Source organism: Centruroides sculpturatus, unplaced genomic scaffold, assembly GCF_000671375.1.
Source record: "Centruroides sculpturatus isolate CEXI.00-Female unplaced genomic scaffold, Cexi_2.0 scaffold165, whole genome shotgun sequence".
Taxonomy (NCBI): Eukaryota; Metazoa; Arthropoda; class Arachnida; order Scorpiones; family Buthidae; genus Centruroides; species Centruroides sculpturatus.
In genome coordinates, this window is record NW_019384429.1 from 582,475 (window position 1) to 596,436 (window position 13,962).

Below are 13,962 nucleotides of genomic sequence, written 5' to 3' on the forward strand. Positions count from 1 at the left end.
CATATCACATCCTTCCTGAGCTTTGTTCTAATTTCCAAAAAATTATTAATACTATTTTTGATATATACTTGAAATAAACAGTAAATTATTTCTTTTGATTATTATTAGATCAAGTTGAAAACATTGAAAGGGGAACATTCAACATATTTCCACAGAGGTAGGCATTATTCAATTATAGTGATATGACATTTTCCACCAAAATCTTTTTCTTGAAACTAAATCACAATTTTTAAAATAATTAATTTTGTTATACTTTTATTTATAAATTTACAGGTAAGGCCAATTATCCGACAGCCATTTAACTAAAGAAAATTTGACTGTATCACAGGAGTTATTAAGATTTAAAGAGGGTAAACAAAATTGTGCCCCCACAAAAACATCCATACATACATTCTCAAGTTTTGACTGCACTATTTTATTTTTCTGGCAGTCATCCTCCTAGTTTAGATTTAATGTGTTTGCAATTAAAAACTATTGAACTGCTTTTTTTTTTAAACAATTATGTTCATATTTACAGAGAAAACATCAATTAATTGATGTATTCTCAGACTTAACAGTAATATCCAATAAACATTGATATGTATCAATAAGTTATGCATCTCTAAACATAATATCTAAGATTAAAATAAAGTTGAACTTAAAGATTTTAATTGAGAGGATACAGGATAATTGGTCATCTATCTGTAATATAATTTTTTTAAATATTAAAAAGTGTGTAAGATTGAAAATCTGAATGTTGTGTGAACAAAAATACTATTAAAAGAATAACAATTTTTCACTAAAACTTACTTGAAACACAGATCAGTTTATGTACAAAATAAACAGTAAAGTGATCTCTTATTACAGATCATCCAGTAACAAAAGTTTTAATTAAGACTAATATAAAGCTGATATTAGCTTTATAGTAGTCTTAATTATTTTCAGTAATACTGAAATTTCAGTATCCAGTGGCAATGGGATGATCTCACAACATTTATGCTTTTATATAATGCTTAAATATGAGTTGAATCTAGCATGTTTGTGATATTTTATATAAAAGCATGCCACATAAACCTTCCTTTATCCTTAAGTACTGAAAAATAGTTAAGATTAATAAGACTATAAAGCAGGTTGAATAAATATGATAGGGATTTATTTTAGAAAATCAATTGTTAATCAGATGAAAGTTTTTATTGATTGTAAGATAAGATAGGAGATTGGAAAATTTGAGTTAAACTGAAGGATTTGACATCAATATAATTGGCTGCACAAGTGAACAGAAATTCCTGTTACTTACATGAATATCCTATTGTCCCAAATGTGCTTTGCTATTTTGTTCCTATGGAAAAAATTTGTATTGGTACTGGTAGTAACAATGTTTTTTAATTAATATTACAGACACACAAAATTTTCTGGTTACTTGTGACTGGAAATGTCAAGCCCTGATAAATTTACTTATATACAAAATTCCTTATCTAGGAAATATTAATATATTAAAAGTTTATTTACATCATACAGAGAAATTTTCTATACAACAATACTAAAATGTTTATGTACTACAGTTTCTCATAAAGGAAAAATTAATAGAAGAGTCTGTTATTTCCAAGAATGTTCTTTTTATTTTTGCATATTAAACAGTAAATTTTTTTATAATTATATAAATTTTATTATAATTTTCTAATATAAACCATGTGATCCAGAAGATATTTCAGATAGTAGCAATTAATGCTGCTATGTCAAAAAATCCAGCAACAAGTTGCTTAACTTTCCCAGCAACTTTTAAAATTTTGGTGGCCCCATCTGTTATGATATCTTATTATTAAAAACTTTTTATATTTTTAACTATTATAAAATGGCAAAAAGCTTAATTTTGAGGCTAGGGATGGGTTTTATAAAAAAAATTATAAATGCTAATAAAATGTAAAATTGTCATTAAGTCCGACCCTACTGAAGATACACATGACCACCTTTATCTCCCCATTCCTCAACCTTCAATCACCAAAATTTAATAGCATCTCTCTAATAAACAAATCTTCTTGCAAAATTTCAGAAACTTTTGACAAAAATTACAGGAGTTATTAAGCTTTAAAGAGGGTAAATAAAATTCTGCCCCCACACAAACATCCATACATACAGAAATTATTCCCAAAATTTTTTGCATTTCTTGGCATTTCAAGGTCTCAAGTCCAAAAATGAAAATATCTTAAGGGTTATTTTTTGACTGATCTTCATGCTTTCCCTCTATTATATATAACAGCCAGGAAGATAAAAATAGTGTCAGAGGTAAAATAATGACTATGCAAAATCCTCAAAACAAAGTGTTTTGGGGATTTTGCATAGAAGAAAACACCAAAAGAATCCACAACATGCCAGCTTAGTGCAAGAGTTGCATGGCAAAATTCAATGCACATGCATTGAATTTTGAATCAGAAAGTGGTGGTAGATAAACTAGCCTGCAACATCATGTTCAGCAATGAGGAATCTTTCAATTTAAATGGTGAAATAAATAGTCATAATTCCATATACTGGTTGCAAGAAACTGTGCATGTTGCCATTTAAGGCTGTTTCCAAGTGAACTGTAAACTGAACATTTGTTGTGATATACACTGTGGGACCTGTATTTATTGATGGAAAGCTTAAACATCCAATCATTTTTATAACAAATACGTCCGCTCACCTTGTAATTGAAGATTTTTCACTACATGATGGCAATAAATGAAATTATTTCAGTTATAGCAGTCACTTTAGAGAAAACATTTCAACTTTGAGAATTTTCTTCTCTTCTCATGAAACTTCTTGTCAGAGAAACATTGTTTAGAAATGCAGTATATTGACACTGTATATATTCACAATGATTGTATAGATAGATATATTATTTGTAATCATATAACAGCAGGGTTATTGATGTATAGCTGTAGTTCTGTTTACTTGGGAAACATCAAAAACTTTATTTTTAAATCACAAGATAATATAAATAATACTTTAACCAAAATATATTAATTTATAGTACTGTAAAATATATATGTACAGTTATTCTTAAGTCCCTCCAGGGTTTCAGCACTCAATAGCATAAGAACCGAAACAAGCATAGCAGAATGACTCATATCAATAAGTAGAGAATCTCTCTAAGTTTTGGCCATACCTTCCAGGTGCTCTATTTCCATATCTAGTGATGTGATGAACATCAATCCTATATTCAAGTTCCTGCCACACATCCCAATATCCCTGTCTCTTCAACTGCATGACTGATTCTTTCTTACAAGTGTGCAGGATCATGTGGCATAGAGGGCATGTACACATGATCTTTGATGTAACCCCATAAGTAAAAGTTGAGTGACAGTGGAGGCCAAAGAGTTCTTTGAGAGAGTTGTCGGGAGAAGCATGTCCAATCCAACAACCAAGAAGTTCAGCATTAAGGTGATGGCAGACATCTGAATGAAAAGTATGGCAAAGCTCCATGTTGTTGGAAAATGAAGTCTGCTATTGTGAAAATTATGAAGTCTTTGCCATGTTGTTTGAAAATGAAGTCTTTGCTATTGTATTATATACCTACACTCCAATTGTAACTAATGCCACAAATGAAGTCTAGATATGCAATACCAGAAACAGTTTGATCTGCAAAGAAAAGTGGACTGTAGATGTTGGAAGAGAAAATAGCACAAAACATTCAATTTAGGGGATCAGATATGTTTCACCATTACACGAGGAGATTCTATACCCAAATATGTATTTTGTGATTATTTGCCATGTCACACATGTAGAATGTTGCCTCATCACTAAAAACTAACTTCTTAGTAAAACAATCTTCCTTTGGTCGTTGTTAGTTGCAAGATCTGCAATTCTTAGCTGGCATGATTTGCTTACTTCCAAGAACTCTGAGCAAAACTTTCTTGTATAAGCTGGATCCTCTTAGCAAACTGTCCCAGCTGACCTGTCCATTTTAAAGCACACAGGCAGCTAGTATGCCAAAACTTAGTGTACAATGCACAAATTGCCTTGTCTGTCAGTGTGTGTGTGATATTTATTGCAAAATCTTTAACTGTCACAATAGACTTACAAATTCTAAAACTCAAAAAGCTTTCTACTGTGTTTTATCACATCTGCTTCTAGCAGTAAAATTCGATGTATACATGTCAACAATTATTATAAGAAGGTAAATTTGAAGAGATTCTCTATTTATTGATATGAACTGTTCTGTGTGCTTTGATTATTACACTGTCGAGTGCCAAAACACCAGAAGGACTTATGAATAACCTGTATTTTATACAGTACTCTATATACATTATTTAGTTAATAAACAAAACTACTGTTCTTGAATTTTACTATTAGATATGGCATATAATTAATTTTCTTATAATTATTATAGAACTGAGATTTTTATACAAATTTTTAAAAAACTTGGATAAAAATAGTGAAGATAATTTGTTAAAGTATGAAAAAGAACTCTTTGTGAGTAATTTAGCTGTATATGATGATATTAATGATGACATAAGTTAGCTTGCAATAAAAATATATGTAGTATGCAAGAAATACTCAAATTTTCTGTGTCAAAATACACTGAGATACTAATTTATTAGGTACACCCACTTCATAGTGAGTGTAATCTCCTTTTGTTCTTAGAACAGATCAGATATATTGTGGCATGGATTCTGCATGATGTCTGTAATAACTCTTGTGCATTGCCTGCTAGAATTGGCCTTTGCAGTAGTCAGCAATAGACAATTCTGCAGTAATTAGGAGTAGTTTCCTGGTCTGCAGAGATGTTCAAAAATGGCTCAATTAGTATGAGGAAACCTAAAGAATGCCAAGACTAATACCAAACACCCACATGTTAATGCCACATAGAATGGGTCTGTAGACTTTTGGCTTTTACCAAATGCGAACTTTTCCGTCAACATTATGCAGAAAGGATTGAAATTTATCATACCAGAGAACTTTCCAGTCCTCAATAATCTAGTATTATGGTTAGTCCCATGTTTTTGTTTCTGTTAAACAGTGGCGCACAAAATTATCAGAAGTTGTAAACCATCCTGCTTTATATTTTGCTATTAATTTTGATTATATAAATGAAGTTCATTTAACTTTGATGTAAATTGCTAGAACATCAAAAATAATTAATAAATACTTCTAGAAGAATATATGATACTTCTACAACTACTAAACATTCACTTTTGTACCTCCATCACTGTAGACTCTGAGAAAATTAAATGCTATTGCAGCAATATTGAACATTTCAGATTGAACTATGACTGAAGTAACAATTTGATTTATTTGTATGAATAATTATAATTAATTAAATTTATTCCAAATAGCCTAAAAGTATTTTGTTTACACCAAGTAACTACTATTTGTTGTTAATAAATGGCAGATAGTTTGATGGATGAACATCAGAGGTGATTAAGATGCTGACTTGCCACTCTGGGAAACCCCATATTGAATTTGAGTGTGAGATTCTGGAAATTTTTCATGCGCAGCCTGTCCTGAATATGTCAGGCTCCATCTTTCACCACCCAGTCATCCTCTTAGTACCTATTGAGTGGAAACAATCAAAAACTACTAAAAATAGCAGATAGTAGTTACTCTTAAAATATAATTTTTCTACTTGATTTTTAGTATATTAAATTTTTAATTAATAACAATAAATTAATTTTATCTTATTTCAGAGTTTGATATTTTCCTGTTGAAAACTTAACATCCAAAAACAATATCAGACTTTATCCTGTGCATTTATTTAATAAAGTGCAAAAATATATAAAAGTTTTCCCCTTTTTTAAAGAGACATTAATGTAGTATCTTAATCAAACAATATTTTAAACAACTTTTCATAAATTGCTTCAAAACACTTCACAAATTTCTGCATTAATTATGATAAGATATAATTAAAAATTTATTAATGTTCCAACATTTCTGTATACATTGTTTTTAATTTTTCCATGTCAACTTCTTTGACAATCTCTACATTAGACAAACAGTCTTTTAAAGCTGCTGGCCTCCTTTCGACCAACATCATTCCTCTTGTGTGCTGGCCGTGCAGTTCGACTTCGACACAGCGCTTTATCTGCTTTTTGATTATCTCTGGCTGTACGATCGTTGCCATCGCCAGTAAATCGCAACAGCAAAATGCCGTACGCCCAAAAATGTGACGAACACGATATGATGCTTCAGCTGTTATTTTCTGTGCTAGGCGACCTTTAGGAGTGTCTGTTTGGACCCATTTATCGAACCATTCCTGTATGTGTTTAAAAGTAATTATTTCATAATTCTATATAAAATACTTATTATTATTTAGACAAATTTTATTACCCATTGGACAGAGTGACGAAAACAAGTTTCCCAGGGAAGAATTCTAACAGGACACACAGCTTCTGTAACTATCATCTGCGCGGCTTCCGGATCAAATGCAAAATTAAATTCGCTACACTTCATTATATTACCTCTGGCTGGAACATGTACAAACATTATATTATAATTATTATAAAAATTCTTTAACATCATTATTACTTACCATCAATATTTCCACCCATAATAATTAATTGTTTTATGTATGTTGTAAAATTTGGATCTAACCTATTACATAGAGCTAAATTTGTTAACGGACCCAGAGCAACCAGAGTTATTTCATTTGGATGTTTCTTCACCAAATCTAGAATAGCAATGGAAGCATGAGGTGTTTCTTCAAACTTTAAATTGCCTATTGAAAATTCCGAAGCCACTCCACCGAATCCATCAATATGATGGTGCTGACAGGCTTTGAAATTATTGTTGACCAAAGCTTTATCACAGCCTTTATATACTTTTATCTAAATATAAAATATAAAAGTAAAGATAAGTATTAATGTATATTAAGATAATGCTAAAATTATATTTATATTTTAATTATCTTTATTTTTCTTTATAGTGTAGAAAGCACTTCAAAAGATTTATTTAAGATTGTCTTCAGTTTTAGAAATTCAAAATGAAACTAATTCAAGAGGTAACAAATTAAAATTTTGAACATGAATTCAGGGCCAGATTTACACAAACTAAAGAAGCTACAGCTCAGGGTCTTACAGTATGAAGCTTAGTTTGGAATATCATGCTTTTAAATGTATTATTTGGAGGGGAAAGGATATCTGAAATGCTATAGCTTAGAATCACAAGTTTAAATCTGGCTCCTGATACATAGTTTTTGAAATAATACAAATCATATAATAAACAACATAACTAATCTTTTGTCAATTAAAATATACAAAGACTTGTAAACTTAATATGAGCATAGAAGAATAAATACGATAAATATCGTATTAAGCATCGAATATTTCTATTGCCAACATCAAGTGCATCAGACTATGGAATTGCATAGGTGATTTATTTACTGTTAATTATAAGAATATACTACATTAGGATCAAAATCTAAGATATATAATTAAATTCAAACCAATTTCTATAACTTTTAATGCAAAATTCCATTGTGCAAATATGTATATGATTACTAAATAGTTCATTCCATTCCATTCTGTAGTTTCCTAACTGCCAGTCCACAAAAAGAAAAATATTTGACTTTACTGGTGTGGTGCAGTTGATCAGTAATCTAGAATTACTAAATGCACTTTGTTACGTACAGTAATTCTAGATAAGCATAATAAGTATGTATAATTCATAGCCACAAATAAATATCCATAATTTTTACCAGTCTGAAATGAGAAAAAGATATTTCAATATCTTTTTCTCATTTCAGACTGCCATAGATTACATTGAAATGTATATTAAATTATTAAATAACACAATGCACGAAAGATACTAGAAACAATTGCGACAAATCAAACCTCACATTTACATCAATTTGTACTTTCTTACACACTGATAATTTATTTTATATATAAAATAAGATAAAATCTATATGCATAAAAGCAAAATTGTGTTACTAAAATGTTTATTTATGATAATGATAAATATTATCTTAAATAATGCTTTTATTCCCTCCAAAAAGTGATTTTCATGCATTTTTGCTATTATCTACAAATTTATCATCATTTATTTGCTTAATTTTATGGATCCAGACTTTGAATACTTTTATCTTTATTTTTTTTTTAAATTCTAATCTGTAAATCTAGTAGTGATAATTGAGCTTTTAAATTTAATTTTAAGAAATAATTTTCATTTAATGCAAACATAATAGTTTAAATAAGTGGAAATACATAAAATGTATGAATAATGTCATATAATTTAAGAGTATAACTTGCAAACTGTGATAAATATACATCATAGTTTGCAAGTTACCATACTTTTAAACTAAAATATATTATAAGGCATCACTGTTTGATGTTATTCCTTTCACATTGATGGATACATCTTAAATTTCTACTTACATCTTTTTTATCACAGAGGTTAAGAACTCTTAACACATTTGGACAGACTTTTTGCAGTTCAACATTACCGGCCACACAGGTCACGGCCAGTATCTCCCATTCCGGACGACCGAGGACCATAACTAGAGCGAGCGCATCATCGATCCCGCAGTCAGTATCCACTATCATAAGTTTCTTGGATGACATTCTGAAAAGAAAGAAGGATTAAAATGTTAAAATTAATACATACATTATGCTCATTTATGTATTAAAATTAATGCTAATTTCTACATACATTAATGGGCATTGCACAGATTTAATCTTATTGGCTAAATAATTATGGAAACAAATATTCAATTCGATATCCATTCTGTCGCATTCGCAGGACAAGACGATGCCGTAAGTGTTTAAAAGTATCCGGCACGATACGTGGACGGGCAGCAACGGTTAATGGGTGAAGTTTTAAGCAATGGATTTGATACAATTTCAGAGAAAAATCTAGGGACGCAAGGTGCTTGATCAGATGGCCCGCACACGCTCGATTCATCGCTTAGCAAGAGCACATTTAATTTCCTTTATTGTAGATTTAAATTATGTTTTGCAGCACTTTATGTATTACTTAAAATGATATTATTTCACCTTAAAAAGTTAAAATGTAATCACTAAAAATAATTAGTTACATTATAACTGAGCTATTTCATTAAAATTCATTTAGCATGAGCCCTAATGCTTTAATGATGAATGAGGTTAGCTTACAGAATGGGAGTGCTACACTTAAATTAATTAAATCGATTTTTGCGACAGAAAAATCATTAAGAATAACAGTTCGTTAACCTTTTCACTTAAAGGTTAGCATCAAAAATAACAAAAATTCCAATGTACAAGGCTTTTTTAGATTAAATAACGTTCCTAAATGCGAACTAATTAAATTTTAATTATAAATTAAAATTAGAAAAGTAGGAAAATAATTAAATATATCTATAAAACGTGTAGTTAGAGAGAGAGGACATTTTTGGGACGTCTCACCTGGTGCTTTAACGAGAAATTGAATGGTGTGCAATTAACGCCACCTGGAAATTTTACTCGCCCAAAAATTATTTTTTAATTCGAAATATTTTTATAAACCAATTTATTTATTAAATTCAAATGTAATAACAACAAAATTTGCCTATGGATAAGATACTTCGATACAATAAAACTTGTAATCGTGAGTAGAACGGCTGTATGACGCAATGAAACAAGTACCGGTCGGCCCCCAATAACACTGTTGATAATTCCGTTTTATATGAATTCTATGTTGTACGAGTCACTTAGATTTTACAAATATGTGAGCAGTTCACAGCCCAGCACACGTATTTGTAAAATCTAAGTGACTCTTACAACATGGAATTCATATAAAACGGAATAATCAACAGTGTTATAGGGGGGGTTGACTGTACTGTATTCATCTTGTTTCGACGTCCGATGCAGGAGAGGATTAATTGTTCTCAAGGGTCATTTGTCAGCAGTAGTGTTAAATTGTACCATTTACGTCTGAACTTAAGAGAAAATTAGTGGCTTGTCAATGCAGTTCAGTATGTTTTGAAGGAAAATGACGAATGTTTTAAACTTTAAATCATGAAATTCAGTCACAGCTATGGTTTCTCTACCGGGATCTCATGTTTTTTAACCATTAAATTTACCGGGATATCCCCCAAATTTCTTAAAAATTAAGACCCGAATTCACGAAAGTTCGTAGCGCAACTTACGACGAACATTCGTACGATACGACAATTTGGTATTCACAAAACTCGGATTCAGACTAGAAGTGGGTCGAGTATGTTCAAAACACATAAAGTTGATGATGTAACTCAACTTCTGAATATAAATTAAAACCTTTCCGAATGTAATTTGGGCCCATCAGTGACCAACCGGTCTTCGTACCCCGAACACTGAGTTCGGTTCGTGGGCTCGCACCTCGCTCGGACGTACTGGCCACGTGGAGATTTTCGGGTTTTCTCCACATCTGTAACGCCTAAATAGGATCCACTTTCCCTTAAAAAGATCTCCCGGAAGGCATTTCCCCTAGGCAGATCGCCCAAGTGTTGCGTTACCATAACCTAACAAACAGATTTCACTTCCGTACAGGAGAGTCGGAAGAGCCAGAGTTTTATATAATTTTAGTCTGAAATGTTTTTGTACAAGGTGTGGTTTTAAAAGTGTTAAAGTAAATAAGTATCATGGCGGAAGCGCGTTCAATTCGCTTCAAAGATGGCGGCCCGGTTCGGGGTCTGGTAGTCATAAGTCGTTGGGAATAACCGTACAGAATGGCAAAATACGACTATTAAATTTAGGAATAATTTTGTCTGACTTTTGTCTCTAAAGTTTCCACATCTGGTCTCGGATTTCATATAATTCCGTTCTCTAGGTTAAGACATGCGGACGGACGACAATGACAAAATTTGGAAATAAATGTAGCATTCCTGCCAAAGCAAAATTGTCGCGTTGTAAGTCAGGAAATAAAATATCATGGCATAAGAGGTACGAGCGAAAGTTTCAAAGGTGGATCAACACTTGCGCACGTGTCAAATTGATTAAGCGATCACATTAAGAATTTAGGAGAGAGATCCTTTAAAAAGTCAGAAATTCAAGGAGAAAGAATGGTCGTTTCCCCCTAGTCCAGTCTGTGGGGAGAGAGATCCTTTAAAAAGTCAGAAATTCAAGGAGAAAGAATGGTCGTTTCTCCCTAGATCAGTCTGTTTATCCTCTGTGTCGGACTTAATTTTCGTTCGGCCGTATTATAAAGGTTTTTCGGTATTTTTAATATTATTAACTTTATCCAGTTTCATGTTGCATTAATAAGCGAAATCCGCGGCGACCGAGGAATCTTTCCGCAAAGCGAAATAATATTGGGCGAAATCCTAAGAATCTGATTTATTTCATGCCATGGACGAAAAAGATATTTATTCGGACGAATTTCGGAGATGGTCAAACCTCGAGACGTAGAATTTAAAAAGATCGTCTTTTACCTCTCCACGGTCGACATTCTGCACCATGTAAATGCAGAAGATAATTTATTTATCAAATTTAAAAAAGAAAAATAATTATAAATTAATTAATTGAAAAAAATTTTAAAAATTGATTTTTTTTAAAAATTCTAATTTTTACGAAATTCGAACATTGTTGACGCGTTTTTTAACGTTTGTTCGAAATACGTCACACATGACGAATCGCAGTTCGATTGTGTTTCTCGTTGCTGTCGGACGTGCTTTTCTTTCGCTCTTGGATTGCGTGCTGTTTTCTGCGGTTTCGTGCCTTTTACAGAGAAGATTGAAGATTTTTTAGGTAAGTCTTAGTCCTTATTGATCCTAGACGTAAGAATTTATTTAATATTACTTGGAGAATCGGTCCCAGAAGACATCTCGGCACATCGTTCGATGGTCGACCGTTTGCGCTTCGGATTCGAATCTTTTAGATTTAAAAAGGCGGCTGCGGTGAGCAGTTTGCTTTTACTCGGAAGAATTTAAGCATTAATTTAAGCTTTTGTTTTCACTGGACTAATTGCAAATTTTCTTTTTTACAGGATGAAGACGTTGGTGCGTTGTTGGAGGCGGTTCCGGCGGAGGCAGGCGGTGGCGCCGGAGGGAGAGGGTTCCTCGGACGACGCGGAACGAGTCTGTCGTTCCGTGCCGTTGGAGGAGCGACAGGCAGCGGGTGAAGAAGACCTTCGCCAAGTGCGCGTGGCGTGGCATCCTCCCGGAGTCGGGATGATGTGACCCTACACCCTGGGTCCAGTGCGCTTGGCCGAGGTCTTCGGGGGTCATCCGGCCACAGACCTTGCTGTGGAGGATGTCGAAAGTGGCAGCTCGTCCGAGCTGTCACTTTCGTTTCATTTCTTAACACATCTTATTCTCGTATCGTAATTTACTGTTTTCTGTTTATAGGAATGCCGAAGATGTTCTTCGATCACACACATACACACGCACGAACATAACACTACTGTACACGAAGATATACACCGTTTAACCTTTACTCGAATTCTCGCACTCACGCACTTACACGTCAAGCGCCTCGTTCTGTGTAATTCGACACAATGAAACAACCCGAACACACGCTTCCCACAAATCCAACCCCTGGGTCCTCGTCCCGGGAAGTGGAAACGCCAATTTTAAAGATTAAAAGACTTTAAATTGGCGGCCGAAGGGGCTCTGGTAATCAAACATTTTAACTTGAATTTAACAAAAAGTTTACAAGTTTAGCATTCATAAATCATTTAAAAAACGCGGAGAAATGAGAACGTATACAGCGAAATTAACCAGAATTGTGTACTAAGTGATAGCTGCGAGGAAGAGGTAGTCAACCTTCTACCGTGTTAACTCTCTGAACATACCTGAAATTTCCCTAAAATTAACAAAGTTCTCTCTTAATAGCGTTGCTCCACATATCAAAAAAAAGTATCAGTATTTCGACAATCCAGAGATAATCAGATTTTCACGTTAGAGCTGTGGTTTTCTGTGTTAGCACTGTTTGTTAGGACTGGTGTTTTAGGACTAACACAGTTTGAGTTAAAGCCACAGTTCAGCAAAAGCATCGTGTGATAACACTTGTATATTTATGTAATAAACGGTCATATCTGTATTATGTATATCCAGCAGGTGCGCAGCTTTATGCCTTTTAAGTGTTATGGGCTTTCGTCACAGAATAACTAATGAAAAATTCCGCGCTAGTGTTGCCACCTTTTTAAAATCGCCGACCCGGACGGCAGGTGAGGTTTGTTCGAACAGAAGTTCCTGACGCATGCGTATGTCATTCTGCAATGCGAAGAATAATGTGCAGTGCGGTTCTAAATCAGTTATAGTTAGCGACTAGGGAGACTTGGGTAGGAGTAACGTAAGTGACCTAGATGACCTAGCTCTATTGGATATTGGAGGTGTATATGAATAACACTATTTCGTGTTTATTTCAATCGGTCCGAATCGCAGGTTGACGAAAATATGAAATAAATGGCTCAAATTCTTACAAGATATTATTTATTGTGAAATTTTGCCGCCACCTAAAAAGTGCCGCCCGAGGTGGGCCGCCTCCACTATGCTACGCCACTGCTTTTACTGTGTCCAGAGACTCATCGGTTGCTACCTTTATTATTGTTTTGATATTTTCCCATTCATTTTCTATATCTCTGTCTTCTGGAATTCTCTTCATATGTTGTTCAATTCTTCTAGTATATAACCATTTGATACTAACATTTAGTTACTTTTTTAGCCACTTTGATGGGATTTTTAATTTTGCTTGGGTTAGGAAGTGATCAAAGCCCACTTCAAATCCTCTGTATGATCTGATATCTAGAATAATTTTGACATTTTTTTCATTAGCAATAAAATAATTAATGATTGATTTTGACTGCTGTCGTTGCAAAGTATATCTATGTATATTTTTATGATTATAAAACGTATTTATTAATTTAAGATTATTATAAACAACAAAATCAATGAGTCTAATACCATTTCTATTACAAGTATTATCTCCGAAAGTTCCAATATGGTCGGATGGCCGAGCGGTCAAGGTGGCAGCCTACCGCTCTGGGGGAGCCCGGGTTCGAATCCGAACGCGTCGAAAAATCCCCAAGAACTTTTCGGGGGGTGGTCCGTTCGGATATGTCGGGCCCCGTCCCTCACCA

General features: G+C 33.2%; 2 protein-coding genes across 4 annotated transcripts in view; one reads left to right on the forward strand and one right to left on the reverse strand.

The window, feature by feature from the left end:
• The window catches only part of LOC111619684 (developmentally-regulated GTP-binding protein 1-like), a 22,618-nt gene extending 16,849 nt beyond the window's left edge, over nucleotides 1-5,769 (forward strand). Inside the window, exons 9-10 of one of the 2 annotated variants that reach the window (XM_023361452.1) lie at nucleotides 109-157; nucleotides 5,643-5,769. In XM_023361452.1, the coding sequence (XP_023217220.1) occupies nucleotides 109-118 (10 nt within the window). In that variant the 3' untranslated portion in view covers nucleotides 119-157; nucleotides 5,643-5,769. Of the gene's footprint in view, nucleotides 1-108; nucleotides 158-273; nucleotides 1,779-5,642 lie in introns of those variants that run through there. The other variant, XM_023361453.1, reaches the window with a different exon arrangement.
• Nucleotides 5,770-5,836: 67 nt separating this feature from the next.
• LOC111619686 (inosine-uridine preferring nucleoside hydrolase-like) lies at nucleotides 5,837-9,589 on the reverse strand. Of its 2 annotated transcripts, none has more exons than XM_023361455.1 (5): nucleotides 9,333-9,589; nucleotides 8,328-8,514; nucleotides 6,485-6,779; nucleotides 6,283-6,419; nucleotides 5,837-6,208 (listed from the first exon to the last, which is right to left on the reverse strand). In XM_023361455.1, exons 2-5 carry the CDS (start codon nucleotides 8,511-8,513, stop codon nucleotides 5,870-5,872), a joined length of 957 nt encoding a protein of 318 aa, XP_023217223.1. In that variant the 5' UTR covers nucleotide 8,514; nucleotides 9,333-9,589; the 3' UTR covers nucleotides 5,837-5,869. The 2 variants fall into 2 exon arrangements, with proteins under 2 accessions (XP_023217223.1, XP_023217222.1); XM_023361454.1 differs by lacking the exon at nucleotides 9,333-9,589 and adding an exon at nucleotides 8,602-9,187.
• Nucleotides 9,590-13,962: the final 4,373 nt, after the last annotated feature.